The sequence below is a fragment of the Periophthalmus magnuspinnatus genome, chromosome 22 (genome assembly GCF_009829125.3).
Source record: "Periophthalmus magnuspinnatus isolate fPerMag1 chromosome 22, fPerMag1.2.pri, whole genome shotgun sequence".
NCBI lineage: Eukaryota > Metazoa > Chordata > Actinopteri > Gobiiformes > Gobiidae > Periophthalmus > Periophthalmus magnuspinnatus.
In genome coordinates this window covers 24404676-24424963 of record NC_047147.1, presented here as the reverse complement: position 1 = coordinate 24424963, position 20288 = coordinate 24404676, and the positions used below count along the sequence as shown (strand labels likewise).

The 20288-nt window shown below is 46.7% G+C and overlaps 1 protein-coding gene across 2 annotated transcripts in view; it reads left to right on the top strand.

The window, feature by feature from the left end:
• Positions 1–20288, top strand: part of LOC117390573 (neuronal PAS domain-containing protein 3) — a 163828-nt gene that overhangs the window by 75981 nt on the left and 67559 nt on the right. For both annotated transcript variants that reach the window (XM_033988334.1, XM_033988335.1), the window contains exon 4: positions 11206–11288. In XM_033988334.1, the coding sequence (XP_033844225.1) occupies positions 11206–11288 (83 nt within the window). The remainder of the gene's footprint in view (positions 1–11205; positions 11289–20288) is intronic.

Genomic DNA, 20288 nt, shown 5'->3' with positions numbered 1-20288 from the left:
ATCATGTGGAGTTCCCCAAGGCTCAGTTCTCGGGCCTCTCATTTTTTCACTTCTTTCTTTCGCCTCTTGGCCATTTCATGTTTATATCTGTGTAATCCTTCAGTTGTCCAGGTCTGATCTATAGTAAAATTCACATGTGAAATCTGTCAACTGGGCAAAAAGTTGTAACTACACTGAAATTGGAAACAGTTGTTGTTTACAGTTTCTGTTTGTAGGCTCAGTCTATTGAGCTATTGTCTATTATAAGCTGCAAGCCTTCTTATATTTGCTTTTGCCTGGCCCCTCAGTACCTGTCCGAGGTGCTGGTACCTCACACCCCTCTCACTCAGATCAGGCTCTTCTCCATGTCCCAAACATCAGGGAAAAACACAGAGATGATGTACGTTTGCTGTGGAGCTCCCTCTGCACATCAGGCTGTCCGACTCTCTCCTTGTTTTAAGCCCCTCCTAAAGACTCACTTTTTTTCCTCGGCTTTAATTCAGTTTGAGGCTTGAGTCTTTAGTTCTGTGCTCTGTTTGTGTACAGCACTTTGGTCCACTGTGTTCTTTGTAGTACTCTAGAAATAAACAGTTGAGAGTTGAGTTGCTTTAGACCTGGTTTAGACCTGGTTTAGACCTAGTTTAGACCTGGTTTAGACCTGGTTTAGACCTGGTTTAGACCTGGTTTAGACCTGGTTTAGACCTGGTTTAGACCTGGTTTAGACCTGGTTTAGACCTGGTTTAGTCCTGGTTTAGACCTGGTTTAGTCCTGGTTTAGTCTCAGTTTACACCGAGTTTAGTTTTGGTTTAATTATCTCTTCTCTTTCCCCTCCTCTGTTACGCTCACACCCTCCCTCCTTTCATTTCCGTCTCCTATCCTACCTCTTCCTTCACCCCCTCCTTCTCTTTCTCTCCTCCTCCCCCTCTCCTTCCTTCTCTCTGTCCCTGAGCAGACTCTTCACATGTCCCTAATCTTCCATCTTCTCCTTGTTTATATATTTAGTTGTCTTTATTAAACCCTAAAGAGAGACTTTGATGCGAGAGTGGAGCCAGATGAATCAAAGGCATGAGGAGGAGGCGAGGGAAGGAGGGGAGGAGGTGTAGACGGGAGGAGGAGAGGAGGGGAGGAGGCGTGGAGGGGAGGCAGTAAGGAGCAGAGGAGGGGAGGGGGAGGGGGATGCACTTTTGGACGTTTGAATCGCTCAGGCCAGATTTGAGTGATTTTAGTGGAAATTTAACGTTCTGTTTTGATGTTTGACTCTCGAAGGAAAAAGTGTCTTTTCATTTCAGCCTCTTTCATCAGAAACAGATTTAATTAGCTCCACAAATGAACCGTCACAAGTCCTGTTAGAGACCAGATACACGAGCAAGAGGAGACCTGCTTTAGACCTGCTTTAGACCTGCTTTAGACCTGCTTTAGACCTGGTTTAGACCTGCTTTAGACCTGCTTTAGTCCGACTTTAGACCTGGTTTAGACCTGCTTTAGACCTGCTTTAGACCTGCTTTAGACCTGCTTTAGACCTGGTTTAGACCTGCTTTAGACCCGCTTTAGTCCTGCTTTAGTCCGACTTTAGACCTGCTTTAGTCCTGCTTTAGACCTGCTTTAGTCCTGCTTTAGACCTGCTTTAGTCCTGCTTTAGTCCTGCTTTACACCTGCTTTAGACCTGCTTTAGTCCTGCTTTAGTCCGACTTTAGACCTGCTTTAGTCCTGCTTTAGTCCTGCTTTAGTCCTGCTTTAGTCCTGCTTTAGACCTGCATTAGTCCTGCTTTAGACCTGCTTTAGTCCTGCTTTAGACCTGCTTTAGTCCTGCTTTAGACCTGCTTTAGTCCTGCTTTAGACCTGCTTTAGTCCTGCTTTAGTCCTGCTTTAGACCTGCTTTAGACCTGCTTTAGACCTGCTTTAGACCTGCTTTAGTCCTGCTTTAGACCTGCTTTAGACCTGTTTTTGTCCTGCTTTAGTCCTTCTTTAGACCTGCTTTAGACCTGCTTTAGACCTGCTTTAGTCCTGCTTTAGTCCTGCTTTAGACCTGCTTTAGACCTGTTTTTGTCCTGTTTTTGTCCTGCTTTAGACCTGCTTTAGACCTGCTTTAGACCTGCTTTAGTCCTGCTTTAGACCTGCTTTAGTCCTGCTTTAGACCTGCTTTAGTCCTGCTTTAGTCCTGCTTTAGACCTGTTTTTGTCCTGCTTTAGTCCTGCTTTAGACCTGCTTTAGACCTGCTTTAGACCTGTTTTTGTCCTGCTTTAGTCCTGCTTTAGACCTGCTTTAGTCCTGCTTTAGACCTGTTTTTGTCCTGCTTTAGTCCTGCTTTAGACCTGCTTTAGACCTGCTTTAGACCTGTTTTTGTCCTGCTTTAGTCCTGCTTTAGACCTGCTTTAGACCTGCTTTAGACCTGTTTTTGTCCTGCTTTAGTCCTGCTTTAGTCCTGCTTTAGACCTGGTTTAGACCTTTGATATCAAGAGGTTGCTGTTTCTATGTCCCCCTCTCCCCCTGTCTTTTCCTCTCCTCCCTCCTCCCTCCTCTCTCCTCTCCTCACTTCCTTCCTCTCTCTCCTCTTCTATCCCCCCTCCTCTCTTCCCTCCTTTCTCTTCTCCCTTCTTCTTTCCTCTCCCCTCTCCCTCCTCTCTTCCCTCCTCTCTCTCTCCCCTCTTCTTTCCTCTCCTCCCTCCTCTCTCCTCTCTGTTTATTGCCTGAGTGATATCACACTTTTATATCAGGAGGTTGCTGGTTCTATCTCCAGACTGTCTGAGGCTCAGATGAGGTCCATGCATCATCTCTGTATGACTCTTATCTCACAAACACACTTTACCTCCATCTCTCTTTCCATTTATCCCCCCCTCTCTCTCTCTCCCCTCCTCTTTCCTTTTTCTCACTCTTTCTACCCATCTCTCTTTTTCTCCCTTTTTCTCTTAATTTTTAATGAATATTTGTCCTGCCACGTATCATAGAAGCTCTAGAGTTTGAAGGTTTTACACGTGTGCTAAATAAAGATGTGGGCGATGGTTTGCCTGCCGTTGTGTCCTTAGGCAAGACACTTCTTCACCCACATGGCCTGGTACGAGCGTAAGTGTTGGAAACTAACACGTCATGACATCACAAGGTGGAACAGAGCATTTTGAGCTTTACAGGACTTAGAGGACACACATAGAAGCCCTCACATGAGCTGGGAATAGAACCCCAAACCTCCTCGCTGTGCGCTAACCACTCTGCCACTGCATGTACGGCTGTTTTCTTTCTATATTACCTTATGTTTGGTGCGGCTACAGTCTTGTCCACGGCGTTCCAGAGCGATTCTCTCAGAGCGGTTTGGTTATCGGTGGATCATAATTCATTTTGATCTGATTTAAAAGAAACATTTGCGCTTTTATTTTCATTTTATTGGAGTTTTATCGCAGACAGATGCAGGAGCCGATACCGAGCTGCCGTCCCCTCGCACTCTGATAACAACTGGACAAAGAAAGTTTACTCTAGTGAGAATATAAAGCCGCAAGCACACGCGCTTTTACTGTGAATAAAAAGATCCCTGTTTATCCAGCCACATCTGCAGATTAAAGAGACGGATTCTGCAAAATTTACTTTTATTTGGCTTTGTCCCATGTTCTAACGTCGTTCCCTCAGCCAAAACGCGCCTGAAGAGGTTTTAGATGTCGTCCAGGCATGTTTGAGTAATCTAGTGATCTCTCCTAGGCTCTATTCAAACCCTCCTTAAGCTTAGCAGTACGAACATGTACAAGGCTCCGCCCACAAGCCTATGGGACACGACAATTCTCCATAAATATAGAAAAAAACATGATACAAAACTCTGTGGGTGAATACAGCATTTTCAAATCAATAAACAGAAACATGGTCTAAATATGTTATGTGTTACAGTTAATACCCCCCAGAAGTGAAATACCCCAAATTTCAAATGGATATGATTGAATGTTCCACAGTATGACATTAAACATATCAATCTCCTTGGAGACAAGCAGGTAACTCCACCAGGCTAAGTGACAGGTCAGACCTGTGGAGAGGCGACCCCGCTCACAGTAAGAATGAATGTTTTTCAAGGTGTTTTTTTAAATAATTAACATACATAATTAAATAAATGCAAGATAGATAAGTTTAATGCCCTACTGTGGATTATTCCAGTCAAAGCAGCAGAATCTCCTTAGAGACAAGCAGGTAACAGACCCATAGCTACATAAACGTTACATAGTGCAGCTTTAACTAGGGACATTTGACCTGCCCCCATCTCAGTTACAGGGATACAGGAGGATGGGAGGGCATCTGACATAATATTACTTCATTATATTCTTTACATTTCTAATGCTCAAACTAGGAACATTTCTTAGAGTCAGGGACATATTCTCAACTCTAAAATGAAACCAGTGATTTCCAAATTCCTGAAATTCTCTGTACCTCCCATGATGCTTTGCTGCGGTGCCATGGGGCCGTGTGTAGAGTGTGGTGTTAGCGTAGCCGCGTGGCTAATGAATTAGCGCCGACACATGTGAGCATTAGCCAGAGCCCCAGAGCAGAGACATGGGTCCTCTGGGAAATGTAGTCCAGGATTAGTGTAAGCCAAGGAACAGATCACTCACAACACGCTAAGAACCGCTAAGAACACGCTAAGAACACGCTAAGAACACGCTAAGAACACGCTAAGAACATACAAAGATCACACTAAGAACACACTCACAACACGCTAAGAACATGTTAAGAACATGCTTATAATATGCTAATACTTGTGATGGGAAAGAAAACAGAAATTTAGGAAGATATTCTGGTTTAGTCCTGGTTTAGTTCTGGTTTAGTCCTGGTTTAGTTCTGGTTTAGTCCTGGTTTAGTCTTGGTTTAGTCCTGGTTTAGTTCTGGTTCAGTCCTGGTTTAGTCCTGGTTTAGTCCTGGTTTAGTTCTGGTTTAGTCCTGGTTTAGTCTCTGGTTTAGTCCTGGTTTAGTTCTGGTTTAGTCCTGGTTTAGTCCTGGTTTAGTTTCTGGTTTAGTCCTGGTTTAGTTCTGGTTTAGTCCTGGTTTAGTCCTGGTTTAGTCTCTGGTTTAGTCCTGGTTTAGTCCTGGTTTAGTCCTGGTTTAGTCCTGATTTAGTCCTGGTTTAGTCCTGGTTTAGTCCTGATTTAGTCCTGATTTCTGATATTTTAATGGCTGCAGTTTAAATGTAAAATTTCTCCTCTGTGTCTGATTAATGTTGGTTGGTGACATACGGATTTCTGCACCTCTCTCCTGTGTCTCCCCCTCTCCTTCTCTCTTCCCCTGTCTCCACCTCTCCCTCTCTTCTTCTCTCCCCCTGTCTCCCCCTCTCCCTCTTCTCTTCCCTTGTCCTGTCGCCCCTTGCTCTCTACTCCCTCCTGTGTCTCCCCCTGTCCCCTGTGTCTCCCTCCGTGTCCCCCCTTGTCCCCTCTGTCTCCCTCTGTGTCTCCACCTGTCCCCTCTGTCTCCCTCCGTGTCTCCACCTGTCCCCTGTGTCTCCCCCTGTCCCCTCTGTCTCCCCCATGTCTCCCCCTGTCCCCTCTGTCTCCCTCCTGTGTCTCCCCGTGTCTCCTCCTGTCTCCTCTGTCTCCCCCTTGCGTCTCCCCCACGTCTCCCCCTGCCCCCTTTGTATCCCCCCTCTGTCCTCCCCCTGTTGTTAACCTCACCCTCAGTCCTCCCCTGTCTCCCGATGTACCTCCTCCGTCTCCCCTCTGCTCTCTGTCCCCACCCTTCTTTTCCTTCTCTCTTCCTCTCTCCCTCTCTCCTTCTCTGTCCTTCTCGCTCAGAAACTCTTTCTTTATGGCTCTGGATCTTTCCTCCTCTCTCCCTGTTTCTCCCCCCTCTATCTCCTCTCTCCCTCTCCTCCCTCTCCTCCCTCTCTCCTTCTCTGTCCTTCTGGCTCAGAGACTCTTTCTTTTTGGCTCTGGACGTTGGTGTGATTTCATTGGTTGTTTCCTGGAAGAGCTTTAAAACTGTCCAGACAAAGTCAATGACTTTAGGAACGACAGAAGAGAAAAAGAGGAGAGAGGGAGAGTTTATGAACGACAGAGCGACGCAAGAAGAGGAAGGAGCGAGTTTATGAACAACAATGCAACGGAAGAAGAGGAGGAAGAGTTTATGAACGACAGAGCAATGGAAGAAAAGGAAGGAGAGAGTTTATGAATAACAGAGCGATGGAAGAAGAGGAGGGAGAGAGGGAGAGAGTTTATTAACGACAAAAGAAGGTCAAAGGAGAGGAAGAGAAAGCACAAAGGAGAAAAAAGAGGATAGTAGAGAGAAGAGGAGTGTATGAACGACAAAGCAATGGAGGACAAGAAGAGAAAGAAAAAGGAGAAAGGGAGAGAGAAGAGTATGAATGTCAGAGGAGGAAAAGGAGGAGATGGAGAAAGAAGAGGAGTTTATGAACAACAGAATGTAGAGAGAGGAAGGAGGAGGAGAGGGGGACAAACTGTGGGTCTGAACCAGGACTAAACCAGAACTAATCCAGGTCTAAACCAGGTCTAAACCAGGTCTAAACCAGGACTAAACCAGGTCTAAACCAGGTCTAAACCAGTACTAAACCAGGTCTAAACCAGGACTAAACCAGGTCTAAATGAGGTCCATTACAAATCGTCCAATCAGAAACACAGAATTTCATTAAAGCAGCGCACGATTCGTTAACAAGGATTTAAACGAGAAACCACCAGAGAAGAGGCCCACAATAAGACCAGGGTTTAGTCCTGGTTTAGTCCTGGTTTAGTCCTGGTTTAGCCCTAGTTTAGTTCTGGTTTAGTCCTGGTTTAGTCCTGGTTTAGTCCTGCTTTAGTCCTGGTTTAGTCCTGGTTTAGTCCTGGTTTAGTTCTGCTTTAGTCCTGCTTTAGTCCTGGTTTAGTCCTGGTTTAGTCCTGGTTTAGTCCTGGTTTAGTCCTGGTTTAGTTCTGCTTTAGTCCTGGTTTAGTTCTGGTTTAGTCCTGGTTTAGTCCTGCTTTAGTCCTGGTTTAGTCCTGGTTTAGTTCTGCTTTAGTCCTGGTTTAGTCCTGCTTTAGTCCTGGTTTAGTCCTGGTTTAGTCCTGCTTTAGTCCTGGTTTAGTCCTGGTTTAGTCCTGGTTTAGTCCTGCTTTAGTCCTGGTTTAGTCCTGCTTTAGTCCTGGTTTAGTCCTGTTTAGTCCTGCTTTAGTCCTGGTTTAGTCCCTGGTTTAGTCCGGTTTAGTCCTGGTTTAGTCCTGGTTTAGTTCTGCTTTAGTCCTGGTTTAGTTCTGGTTTAGTCCTGGTTTAGTTCTGCTTTAGTCCTGGGTTAGTCCTGGTTTAGTTCTGCTTTAGTCCTGGTTTAGTCCTGGTTTAGTCCTGGTTTAGTCCTGGTTTAGTCCTGGTTTAGTCCTGGTTTAGTCCTGGTCCTCGTGCTTCTCTGTGTCTGATGTTGTAATATTGATATTATGAGTTTGGGCTGAAGCCAAAGACAAGGACAAAACAGAGACTGGACTGTTGACTCCCCCCCCTCCCTCTCTCTCTACCCCTCTCCTCCCTCTCTCACCCCCTTTTTCCCCTCTCCTCCCTCTCTCCTCTCCCTCTCCTCCCTCTCTCTCCCTTTTTCTTACACTCTCCTCTCTGCCCCTTCCTCTCTCTGCCCATCTCTCCCCCTCTTTTCCCCCCTCTCCTCCCTCTCTCCCCCTTTCCTCCCTCCCTCCCTCCTGCTCTCTACCTTGCCCTCATCCCTCACTCATTCACTCTTTCTCCCATCTCTCCTTCTCCTTTCTCTTCCTTGTCTTTCACTCCATCCCTCCCTATTTCCCCCTCCCTCTCCTTCCTTACTCTTTCTATCCATTGCTGTCTACGTGCTGTCTCCTCTCTCTCTCTCTGTTCTATCTTTCTTCCTCCCTCACTCCCATAGTTTTTATTTTAATTGACATATATTAAATGCAAAGTTAAAGTCAAGTCCCCCAGTCCTCCATCTCTTTCTTATCTTCCTTTCTCTTCTTTTACTTCTTTCCATCCTTATTTCTTCCCTTTACCAAATCTCCACATTCTCTCTCCTTTCCTCCATCCTTCTCTCTCCCTCTCCCTCCCTGTCTCTTCCTCCTCTCCCCTTACCCCTCTCCTTCTTCCCTCTGCTCTCCCCTCTTTCTCTCTTCCCCGCTCTCTTTCTCCCTTTGTCCCCCTTCTCCACCTCCACACCACTTTCCTCGCCTTTTCTTTTCCGTCTCCCCTTCTTCTCTCTCCGCTGCACCTCCTTATCCTCTCTCCCTACACCTCTTTCTCTCCCTTTACCTCACTTTTCTAATCATTGTGGATGGTCTCTCTTTCCTCTCTCTCCCCTTCCTTTCTCTCCCTCCCTCTGTATCTCTCCTTTCCTCCCCTTCTCTCTCCTCATCTCCTCTCTCTCCCCTCTCTCTCTTTCTCCCTCCTTTCCTCTTCCTCTGTTCCACTCCTCCTCCTCCCCCCTCTCTCTCTTCCTCTCTTCTTTCTCTGTAGTTGTAATCACATGAGACAGTTGATCCCACAGGAGTGAGGTTTTTGTGTTAAATAAAAGATAAATAATCTCCGTAAATTAACTTTGTTGACGTCCATTGGGAGGATGGGAGGGCATCTGACACACAGGGACACGGGGATAGAGAGATAGACTGCCTCCAGCTCTGCTCCAGGCGATCCTCCTCTCACCCTCTCCTCTGCTCCTCTTTTCTCTCCTCTTTCCTTTTCTCTTTGTTCTCCTCTTTCCTCTCATTGACCCCTCTCCTCTGGCCTCTCCTTGTCCCTGTCCTCTTTTCTCTCCTATTCCATCACCTCTTTCCTCTCCTCTTTCACTCTTATTCCCTCTCCTCTTCCATCTCCTTCTCCCCTCTTTTCTCTCCTCCTTTTCCTTCTCCTCTGCTACTCTTTCCTCTCCTGTTCCCTTCGCTCTGCTCCTCTTCCCTCAGTTCTTTCCTCTTCTCTGCTCCTTTTCCCTCTCCTCCTCTGCTCTTCCTCTCCTCTCCTTGTCTCCACTCCTCCTCTCCTCCTCCTCTCCTCCTCTCCTCTCCTCCTCTCCTCTCTCTGAAGTGTCTTGCTCATGGACACAGGGGCAGTAGTTCTCTGTAGTCTGTAGCTGGAGGGGGTTAGATCCCTGTGCGCCTCCCCTCCTCTCCTCTCCTCTCTTCCTCTCCTCCTCTCCTTTCCTCCTCTCCTCTCCTCCTCTCCTCTCTCTGGAGTGTCTTGCTCATGGACACAGGGGCAGTAGTTCTCTGTAGTCTGTAGCTGGAGGGGGTTAGATCCCTGTGCTCCTCTCCTCCTCTCCTCTCCTCCTCTCCTCTCCTCTCTCTGGAGTGTCTTGCTCATGGACACAGGGGCAGTAGTTCTCTGTAGTCTGTAGCTGGAGGGGGTTAGATCCCTGTGTTCCTCTCCTCCTCTCCTCTCCTCCTCTCCTCCTCTCCTCTCCTCTCCTCCTCTCCTCTCCTCCTCTCCTCTCTCTGGAGTGTCTTGCTCATGGACACAGGGGCAGTAGTTCTCTGTAGTCTGTAGCTGGAGGGGGTTAGATCCCTGTGCTCCTCATTAGTCAGAGTTGAGTTTTTATGTCACTTTTCGCTCAAATCAAACCAATCAGGATCAATTAAAATGTGATGAAAGACTGCGGTTTAGAGGAGAGGGAGAGAGGGAAGAAAAAGGGAAAGAGGGAATAACGGGAAGAGTGATGTAATCCCCTTGTCCTAGAAATCTGTGGAAGTTAAAGTTGCAGTTTTTAACTTTACCCCTCTATACCACCTGTCTCCATGGAGATTATTGTTATTGACACTCTGCAGATTAAAGTGTAACAAAGCCTCAGACAGAGCAGGGCCTACAGTTAGCATCACAGTATGGCATTAATCTATCAATGATAAGTGCAAATCTTGAAATGTATGCATTCCTACCGTGAGTGGGCTCGCCTCCGCACGGATCTGACCTGTTACTTGGCCTATTGGTGCCTCCCTTCACTTGAAAAGTTCCACAGTGGACCTTTAACTATAACACGTAACATAGTCAGATCACCATGTTTCCTTGAATTGTTTTGAAAATGCTATATTCACTCAAAACATCATATTAACGTGTTTTATAACCTCCCGTTGCTCTCTGTGCTAAGTCACTCCCCTTCAGAGCACTATCACAACACAATCAGCTGCATCCCACTAATGAAACTACTGCACATCAGGTTTGTCAAGTTGGTGTGCACAGTTTTGTATCATGTTTTTGTATTTTTATGGAGAGTTGTCGCGTGGGAGCGTGGGTGACGTACGCTTGTGGGCGGAGCCTCGTACAAGCTGGCACGGACATGAACGGCGTTATAACACAGATCAGACGGTGTAATGTGGGCCCTTGCTGTTGCTGTTTACAGTATTTGTCAGAACTGATTAAATGTACAAACGAATGTCAGACAAAGTAAGTTCATACTTGTTGCACGTTTATACTGCGTGTCGGACTTCCCCCTCCCCAGACACCTCCTCCACAGTTATGACACAGCACACAAAGCGTTCTATGTTCTCACACTTTGTAATTATCAACGAATGCAATGTTTTTACACATGTATGTCCCCGCTCGATGCTAACAGTGTGTGTATTTTAATGTATAATGCTAACAGTGCTAATAACAGTGCTAATAACAGTGCTAACGATGCTAATAAGGATGCTAACGTTGCTAACCTGATTCTGACCCGGCGCTGCTCTTGTCTTGTGCCATGTTGTCTGTGCACTAGGCTGCTGTGTCTCTCTGTACCACTAGGTGTCTCTACTCTGCTCCCACCCCCCTTCCTCACACCTCTCTCCTTCTCTCTCTCTCTCTCTCCGTCCCTCACTCCTCTCTCACCTCCTACCCCAGTCCCTTCTCTATCCTCCTCTCCTCGTTTTTCCTGTATTGCTCCTTCTCTCCCTCTCTTTTCACCCCCTTCTTCTCTCCTGTCCTTATGTTGTGCTTGCCTGTCTCTCTCCTCCTCCTCCCCCCCTCTTTCTCTCCTCCTCTCTCTCCTCCATCCCCTTCTCTCCCGCCTCACCCCTCCTCACCCTCTCTTTAGCCCTTATGTCGTGCTTGCATTTCTCTCACTCTTTTCACCTCCTCTTTTTGTCTCTCTACCCCTCTATCTCTCCATTCCTTAATGTTGTCTCCCCCTCTCTCCCTCTCTTTCCCTCCCTCTCTCCCCCACCCCCTCCTCTCTCTCCCCTCTCCTCTTTCTTTAGACTTTAGTGTTGTGCTTGCCCGTCTCACTCGTCTCACCTGTCTTTGTCCTGTCTCTCTCTCTCTTTTTCTTTCTTTTCTTTTCGTCCGTGTGTTTTTTGGATGTTGAAGCGATCGGAGCGCAGAGGAGGCGGAGCCAGAGCGTCGTGGCATCTGACATATTTGAACCTCACCTGGGCAGCCACATCCTGCAGGTAAGAACCAAACAGCTTTTTCATTCGAATCCTACGAGTATCACAGAGAAAATAAAACTGGAGAAGGAAGAGTGTGTGTCACAGTGGGCGTGTCTCAGTGGAGGTGAACACGGGGACAGGTCGACAAAATGGCGTCTTGAAAATAGTGGATTAAAGATTAAACTCGAACATGAATCACTTCAAATACAACTTCAGAGGCTCAAGGAGAAGAAACGACTAGAACAGGGTTAAAGATCTGAAAAGTGTTGAAAAAACTGATTTAAAAACTGAACTGTTAAGAAAGAAGGAGAGAGAGGGTCAGAGGAGCAGAGGAGAGGGTCAGAGGAGCAGAGGAGAGGGGCAGAGGAGCAGAGGAGCAGAGGAGAGGGTCAGAGGAGCAGAGGAGCAGAGGAGAGGGTCAGAGGAGCAGAGGAGAGGGTCAGAGGGTCAGAGGAGCAGAGGAGAGGGTCAGAGGAGCAGAGGAGAGGGTCAGAGGAGCAGAGGAGAGGAGCAGAGGAGCAGAGGAGAGGGTCAGAGGAGCAGAGGAGCAGAGGAGAGGGTCAGAGGAGCAGAGGAGAGGGTCAGAGGGTCAGAGGAGCAGAGGAGAGGGTCAGAGGAGCAGAGGAGAGGGTCAGAGGGTCAGAGGAGCAGAGGAGAGGGTTAGAGGAGGTCTCATTCCTCTGCTCCTGTCTCATCTGTTGCTCTGTGTAGTGTTAACAAAAAAGTCCCATAACAATAACACCTGTCTCTATTCCTCTTGTGGTTACCATGACAACCTCATATCATCCACATAAATCCATATGTGCTCCTGGTTTAGTCCTGGTTCAGTCCTGGTTCAGTCCTGGTTCAGTCCTGGTCCAGTCCTGGTTCAGTCCTGGTTCAGTCCTGGTCCAGTCCTGGTTCAGTCCTGGTTCAGTCCTGGTTCAGTCCTGGTTCAGTCCTGGTTCAGTCCTGGTCCAGTCCTGGTTCAGTCCTGGTTCAGTCCTGGTTCAGTCCTGGTTCAGTCCAGGTCATACTCTGGTGTGGTTGTTTTCAGATTAAATGCAAGTGAATCAAAATCATAGTTTAGCAAAATTTTGAAGTTTCCTCCACAAACAACAAAATCTCCCATTTGTATCGGCATAAAAACAGTTTAGATGAGTACAAACATGTTCTGTAATGTCTCCCTGTGTGTCAGATGCCCTCCCTGTGTGTCAGATGCCCTCCCCGTGTGTCAGATGCCCTCCCCGTGTGTCAGATGCCCTCCACACACTTATCATTAAAATACAAATCTATTTGAAATCACAATATTTGTCAGAAAAATTGTTGTGAGAAATGTTTGTTTCTCTGTCTCTGCTCCTCTCTGCTCCTTTCTGCTCCTCTCTGCTCCTGTCTGTTCCTCTGCTCCTGTCTTCTCCTGTCTTCTCCTCTCTGCTCCTCTCTGCTCCTGTCTGCTCCTGTCTGCTCCTCTGTGCTCCTGTCTGCTCCTGTCTGCTCCTGTCTGCTCCTCTGTGCTCCTGTCTGCTCCTCTCTGCTCCTCTCTGCTCCTGTCTGCTCCTGTCTGCTCCTCTGTGCTCCTCTGTGCTCCTGTCTGCTCCTGTCTGCTCCTGTCTGTTCCTCTGCTCCTGTCTTCTCCTGTCTGCTCCTGTCTGCTCCTCTGTTCTCCTCTGTGCTCCTCTGTGCTCCTCTCTGCTCCTGTCTGCTCCTCTGTGCTCCTGTCTGCTCCTGTCTGCTCCTGTCTGCTCCTCTGTGCTCCTGTCTGCTCCTCTGTGCTCCTGTCTGCTCCTCTCTGCTCCTGTCTGCTCCTGCCTCGTTAATCTCTTGTTAATTGATTGTGTTGGAGTGACATTTGCAGACTGGGACTCTGATGGATGGAGTTTGATAAAGACGAGAGGCTGAACTTTAGATTCAAAAAGACCAAACCACCGAGATAATTAACCAAGAGAGAGATTAAACCAGAGCCAGGAGTGGATTAGCCCTGCGTCAGATGCCCTCCCGTCCTCCCGTATCCCTGTGCGTCAGATGCCCTCCCGTCCTCCCGTATCCCCGTGCGTCAGATGCCCTCCCGTCCTCCTGTATCCGTGTTTTCTTTCTTCCTTAAACACGAGACTCACTTGTTCCTGACTCTCCAGATGTTGTCTAAGCTCTTCTGTTGTTGTGCCTTTGAGCCCGACACATCCAGCTCTGATCTTTTGAACCGCGTTGCGTTTGATTCCGTTCCGTCTGTCGCTCCTCTTCATCTTCAGAAACAACATAGCGTCTTTCTTCTCCCTCTTCATCGCGTCTGACCTTTGACCCCTCCGAGCGTTTAGGCACAGACGCGGCGCCATCTGTGGGAGAGAGCGTGGTACTGATGAAAAGACCAGCAGATTTTGTGTTTAAGACGTTAATCACTTTTAAATCATCCTAATGATCTGCAAACACAATTATGAAGTTTAAGAGTAATCCCTGCGCCCTCTGCTGGTGTTTCTTATACACAAGGGATTAGATAATACGATTTATATTATTTCAATACTAAACCAGGACTAAACCAGGACTAAACCAGGACTAAACCAGGAATAAACCAGGACTAAACAGGTCTAACCAGGACTAAACCAGGACTAAACCAGGACTAAACCAGGACTAAACCAGGACTAAACAGGTCTAACCAGGACTAAACCAGGACTAAACTAGGTCTAAACCAGGTCTGAAAAAGGACTAAACCAGATCTAAACCAGGTCTAAACCAGAACTAAACCAGGTCTGAAAAAGGATTAAACAAGGTCTAAACCACAACTACTAAAGATCTAAACCAGGTCTAAACCAGGACTAAACCAAGTCTAAACCAGGACTAAACCAGGTCTAAATCAGGTCTAAAAAAGGACTAAACCAGGTCTAAACCAGGTCTAAACCAGGACTAAACGAAGTCTAAACCAGGTTTAAACCAAGTCTAAATCAGATCTAAACCAGGTCTAAATTGGGTCTAAATCAGGTCTAAACCAAGTGTAAACCAGGAGTAAACCAGCTCTAAACGTGGTCTAAATCAGGTCTAAATCAGGTCTAAACCAGGTCTAAACCAGGTCTAAACCAGGTCTAAATCAGGTCTAAATCAGGTCTAAACCAGGTCTAAACCAGGTCTAAACCAGGTCTAAATCTGGTCTAAACCAGGTCTAAATGTGGTCTAAATCAGGTCTAAACCAGGTCTAAACCAGGTCTAAATCTGGTCTAAACCAAGGCCTGTCCTCTTCTGTATTCCTCCCTCACAAACCACACCTGTCTTCTGTCTTTAGCGTTTACCTGCGCTGATGGCTGATTGGCTGACAGTTTGATTGGCAGCTGTGACAGGAAGTGATGTTGCGGCTGTCTCGTGTCACTTCCTGTATGTCGCCGTGACGACCCCAGGCGGCTCACAGCTGTTTGAAGTCGGACGTGTTTAATCTGAAGAGACAGACGCAGGAGTGCCATGGGGCCAATCAAAACATACAAAAGTCAAAACTGAATTTCAATATTTTAAACATTTATGAAAATATATGTTATGTCATATGTTTGTCAAACTCAGTAGGTCCTTGTTCAGTTCTGGCTTAGTCCTGGTTTAGTCCTGGGTCAATCTAAGTTTAGTCCTTGTTTAGTCCTGGTCCAGTCCTGGTCCAGTCCTGGTCTAGTCCTGGATTAGTCCTGGATTAGTCCTGGTTTACTCCTCGTTTAGTCCTGGTTTAGTCCTTGTTTAGTCCTGGTTTAGTCCTGGTTCAATCTAAGTTTAGTCCTGGTTTAGTCCTGGTTCAATGTAAGTTTAGTCCTCTTTTAGTCCTCTTTTAGTCCCTGTTTAGTCCTGGTTTAGTCCTCCTTTAGTTCTGGTTTAGTCCTCTTTTAGTCCTGGTTTAGTCTTGGTTTAGTCCTGGTTTAGACCTGGTTTAGTCCTGGTTTAGACCTGGTTTAGTCCCCTTTTAGTCCTGGTTTAGTCCTGGTTTAGTCCTGGTTTAGACCTGGTTTAGTCCTCTTTTAGTCCTGGTCTAGTCCTGGTTTAGTCCTGGTTTAGTCCTGGTTTAGTCCCGGTTTAGTCCTGGTTTAGTCCTGGTTCAATCTAAGTTTAGTCCTGGTTTAGTCCTGGTTCAATGTAAGTTTAGTCCTCTTTTAGTCCTTGTTTAGTCCTGGTTTAGTCCTGGTTTAGTCCTCCTTTAGTTCTGGTTTAGTCCTCTTTTAGTCCTGGTTTAGTCTTGGTTTAGTCCTGGTTTAGACCTGGTTTAGTCCTGGTTTAGACCTGGTTTAGTCCCCTTTTAGTCCTGGTTTAGTCCTGGTTTAGACCTGGTTTAGTCCTCTTTTAGTCCTGGTCTAGTCCTGGTTTAGTCCTGGTTTAGTCCTGGTTCAATCTAAGTTTAGTCCTGGTTTAGTCCTGGTTCAATGTAAGTTTAGTCCTTGTTTAGTCCTTGTTTAGTCCTGGTTTAGTCCTGGTTTAGTCCTCCTTTAGTTCTGGTTTAGTCCTCTTTTAGTCCTGGTTTAGTCTTGGTTTAGTCCTGGTTTAGACCTGGTTTAGTCCTGGTTTAGACCTGGTTTAGTCCTCTTTTAGTCCTGGTCTAGTCCTGGTTTAGTCCTGGTTTAGTCCTGGTTCAATCTAAGTTTAGTCCTGGTTTAGTCCTGGTTTAGTCCCGGTTCAGTCCTGGTTCAGTCCTTGTCTAGTCCTGGTCTAGTCCTGGTCTAGTCCTTGCTGTCAGTCTTGGGTCCGGTGGGACTATACGGCGCTGTGACCTGTGACCCTTTGCTCGCCCAACGTGCAGCAGAAGAGAACGAGAGCTCGACCTTGAAACGAGACGAGAATTTAATAAAGTCTGAAACTCGGACTGAGTTTGAACGCAGCACAGGAGAGAGACAGAGGTGTGAGACTGTAAACCAGGACTAGACCAGGACTAAACCAGGATTAAACCTGAACTAAACCAGAACTGAACCAGGACTAGACCAGGACTAAACCAGGATTAAACTAAAACGACATCAGGACTGAACCATGACTAAACCAGGACTAAACCACCAGGATTAAACCAGGATTAAACCAGGACTAAAACAAGACTAAACCAGGACTAAACCAGGTCTAAATCAGGATAAAATCGAGTTTGAAATTTTAGCACCATGACAACACTACAGTTTAGTCTGAGTTTTGTCTGAGTTCAGTCTCAGTTTAATCCCGTTCAGTCCCTGTTTAGACCCAGTTTAATCCCAGTTTAGTCTAAAATTAATCCCAGTTTAGTCTCAATTAAGACCCTATTTAGTCACTATTTAGACCTTGTTTAGACCCTGTTTAGTCCAAGATTAGACCCTGTTTAGACCCTGTTTAGACCCCATTTAGTCCCAGTTTAGTCCCTGTATAGTCTGTGTTTAGCCCCTGGTCCTTGGCTCTGGTCCAGATCTAGTCCTCGTTTAGTCCAACAGGTTCAAACTCCTCTCATTAATAATTCCATGATCGTCTGCTCAGTCTCTGTATGTGTGTGGGAGCGTGCACGAATGAGCGCACACGTGGGGTGTTAGCATTAGCCGTAGCAGCTGGTGGGAGCAGGCCCCAGGGGGATTGTGGGTAACGCGGTTCACTGAGGGGAAGGTTATACGGCTCTGAGCCAAAATGTTTCTGTCCACAAACTACAACTCTGCAAACAGACTGAATACAGGAGGAAGGGAGGGCATCTGACACACAGGGAGGGCATCTGACACACAGGGAGGGCATCTGACACACAGGGAGGGCATCTGACACATGGGGAGGGCATCTGACACACGGGGATAGATTCATAAACAAGCAAATATTGATAGTTTCTAAAGGGACAAAAGTGAAATTGAAATAAAAATCAAAACGGGAACAAGGAAGAATAAAGCTATGGATAAAAACTGAGACTAAACCAGGACTAAACTAGGACTAAACCAGGATTGAACCAGGACTGAACCAGGACTAAACCAGGACTGAACCAGGACTAAACCAAGACTGAACCAGGACTAAACCAGGACTAAACAAGGTCTAAACCAGGACTAAACCAGGACTAAACAAGGGCTAAACCAGGACTAAACAAGGTCTAAACCAGGACTAAACCAGGACTAAACAAGGTCTAAACCTGGACTACAGCAGGACTAAATAAGAACCACGCCAGGACTAAACCAGGGGCCAGAGCACTGAACATTACATTAACTCTCCCCTCTCATGTTCTTTCCTTCTCTCTATCCCTCTGCTCTGTCTCTCTTCTCCTTCTATTTTTCTCTTTCTTTCTCTCTTCGTCTTCTCTCTGTGCTCCTGTCTTTCTCTATCTCCCTTCTACTTGCCTTCTTTCACGCTACCTGTTCTATCTCCTCTCTCCCTCTGTCTACCTTGTTCCCTCACTCCACTCTCTTCCTCTCCGTGTCCCTCTCTCTCCACCCATCTCCTCCTCTCCACCTCCCTCTCTTTTTCTATCCCTCCGTTCCTCTGTGTTAAACCGCATTGACCTGTTTCTCTCACGTCGCTGAACAAGACAAACATTTAAACGAGTGCTCGGACTCTCAGAGCGGCCCTCCTCCTCTTTCTCTCTCTTTCTCTCTTTTCTCTCTCCCTCTCCTCGCTCTACCTCTCTCCCATTTCTCCCTCCTCTCTTCCTCCCTCTACTCTCTTTCTCTCTATATATTTTCTGTACTCCTACTCTCTCCTCGTCTCTCTCCTTCTTCTATTCTTCCTCCCTCTCTCCTCTCATCATCTATTTGTCTTTCCATCTTACTATCTTCTCTCCTAATTCTTTCCTTTCTCTCCTCTCTTTATCTTCCACTACTTTCTCTCAACCTCTCTCTATCCCTCCTCCTCTCTCTTTCCTCTCATCTCCCCTTTCCTCCCTACCTGCCTCTTCTTTCCATTTTCTTTCAGCTCCTCTTCCTCCTCTCTCTTTTCTTTCCTTTCCTCCTCCTCCCTCTTTCCCTCCCTCCCTCCTCCTCTCCCTTGTTCACCTCCTGCTCACTCGTTCTAATCAGAATGCATGTGTGCAGTCAGTCTAAATGAAGACAAATCTCTCTCTCTTTCCTGTTTCACCCCTCTCTTTCTCCTTTTTTCTTGTTGTTTTTTGTCACACTTTTGTCTCGTTTATGAAAAGCTGCAGATGTGTGACGCTGTGGAAAAGTGACAGAATGTGGCTTTAAAAATGTTTCAATTCTAAATGTAAAAACTCATTCACTAAAACCGTTTCAGACATAGACGAGAGGCTAGTCCTGGTTTAGTCCAGGTTCAGTTCCTCTGTAGTCCTGGTCTAGTCCTGGTTTTGTTCTGGTTTAGTCCTGGTTTAGTCCTGGTTTAGTCCTGGTTTAGTCCTGGTTCAGTCCCTCTGTAGTCCTGGTTTAGTCCTGGTTTAGTCCCTCTGTAGTCTTGGTTTAGTCCTGGTTTAGTCCTGTTTTAGTCCTGGTTTAGCCCTGGTTTAGTCCCTCTGTAGTCCTGGTTTAGTCCTGGTTTAGCCCTGGTTTAGTCCTGGTTCAGTCCCTCTGTAGTCCTGGTTTAGTCCTGTTTTAGTCCTGGTTTAGCCCTGGTTTAGTCCCTCTGTAGTCCTGGTTTAGTCCTGGTTGAGTCCTGGTTTAGTCCCTCTGTAGTCCTGGTTTAGTCCTGGTTTAGTCCTGGTTTAGTCCTGGTTTAGTCCTGGTTTAGTCCTGGTTTAGTCCTGGTTTAGTCCTGTTCAGTCCCTCTGTATTCCTGGTTTAGTCCTGGTTCAGTCCCTCTGTAGTCCTGGTTTAGTCCTGGTTTAGTCCCTCTGTAGTCCTGGTTTAGTCCCTCTGTAGTCCTGGTTTAGTCCCTCTGTAGTCCTGGTTCAGTCCCTCTGTAGTCCTGGTTTAGTCCTGGTTTAGTCCTGATTTAGTCCTGGTTTAGTCCTGTTCAGTCCCTCTGTAGTCCTGGTTTAGTCCTGGTTCAGTCCCTCTGTAGTCCTGGTTTAGTCCTGGTTTAGTCCTGGTTTAGTCCTGGTTTAGTCCTGTTCAGTCCTGTTCAGTCCCTCTGTAGTCCTGGTTTAGTCCTGGTTTAGTCCTGGTTTAGTCCCCCTGTAGTCCTGGTTTAGTCCTGGTTTAGTCCTGGTTTAGTCCCTCTGTAGTCCTGGTTTAGTCCTGGTTTAGTCCCTCTGTAGTCCTGGTTTAGTCCTGGTTTAGTCCCTCTGTAGTCCTGGTTTAGTCCCTCTGTAGTCCTGGTTTAGTCCTGGTTTAGTCCTGGTTTAGTCCTGGTTTAGTCCCTCTGTAGTCCTGGTTTAGTCCTGGTTTAGTCCCTCTGTAGTCCTGGTTTAGTCCTGGTTTAGTCCCTCTGTAGTCCAGTGCCGTTTGTGAATGTAGAAATCTCACAGTGACCTTTACTTACTTCTGGTCATGTGACTGAGCGTCTGCCAATCACTGCCCTCGTTGGAGCACTTCCTGTCTGTGCTCAAGTATTTCCTGTTTGACAAACGAGTCCAGTTAAAAAGGTCAAAGCTCTCACTGCGAAAGTACAGTGAAAGGTCAAGAGAGAAGAGAGGAAGAGAGGAGGAGACGGAGAGAGGAGAAGAGGAGGAGAGGAGGACAAGAGGGTAAACAATTTATAAGGGAGAAAGAGAGGGAGGGGGAAGAGAGGAGAGATGAGGAGAAACAGTCAATAAGGGAGAGAGAAGTGAAGAGGAGAGGAAAGGACAGACAATCAAAAGAGGGAAGAGAGAGAGGAAGAGAGGGAGGAGAGAAAGATAAACAGTCAATAAGAGAAAAGAGAGGGAAGACGGGGAAACAGAGAGAAAGGAGGCCTGTCAAATACACAATCAATAGGCGTGTGTGTGTGTGTGTGTGTGTGTGTGTGTGTGGGTGTGTGTGTGTGTGTGTGTGTGTGTGTGTGTGTGTGGGGGTGTGTGTGTGTGTGTGTGAGAAAGAGTTAGAGAGGAAAGGGAGAGTGGAGAGAGGACGAGCAATTAAAGAATCACTGCAAAAGGAGATGGAGAGAGCGAGGGAGGAGCGGTGCTGTCCACTGTCTGTGGTGCTGATTCTTTGGTTTCATTTAAAGGGCCTTTTTTACACAAAAGTGAGTTAAGCTGTGATATATGATAATAATATGATGTAATACTGTTACTGCATCAAAAAC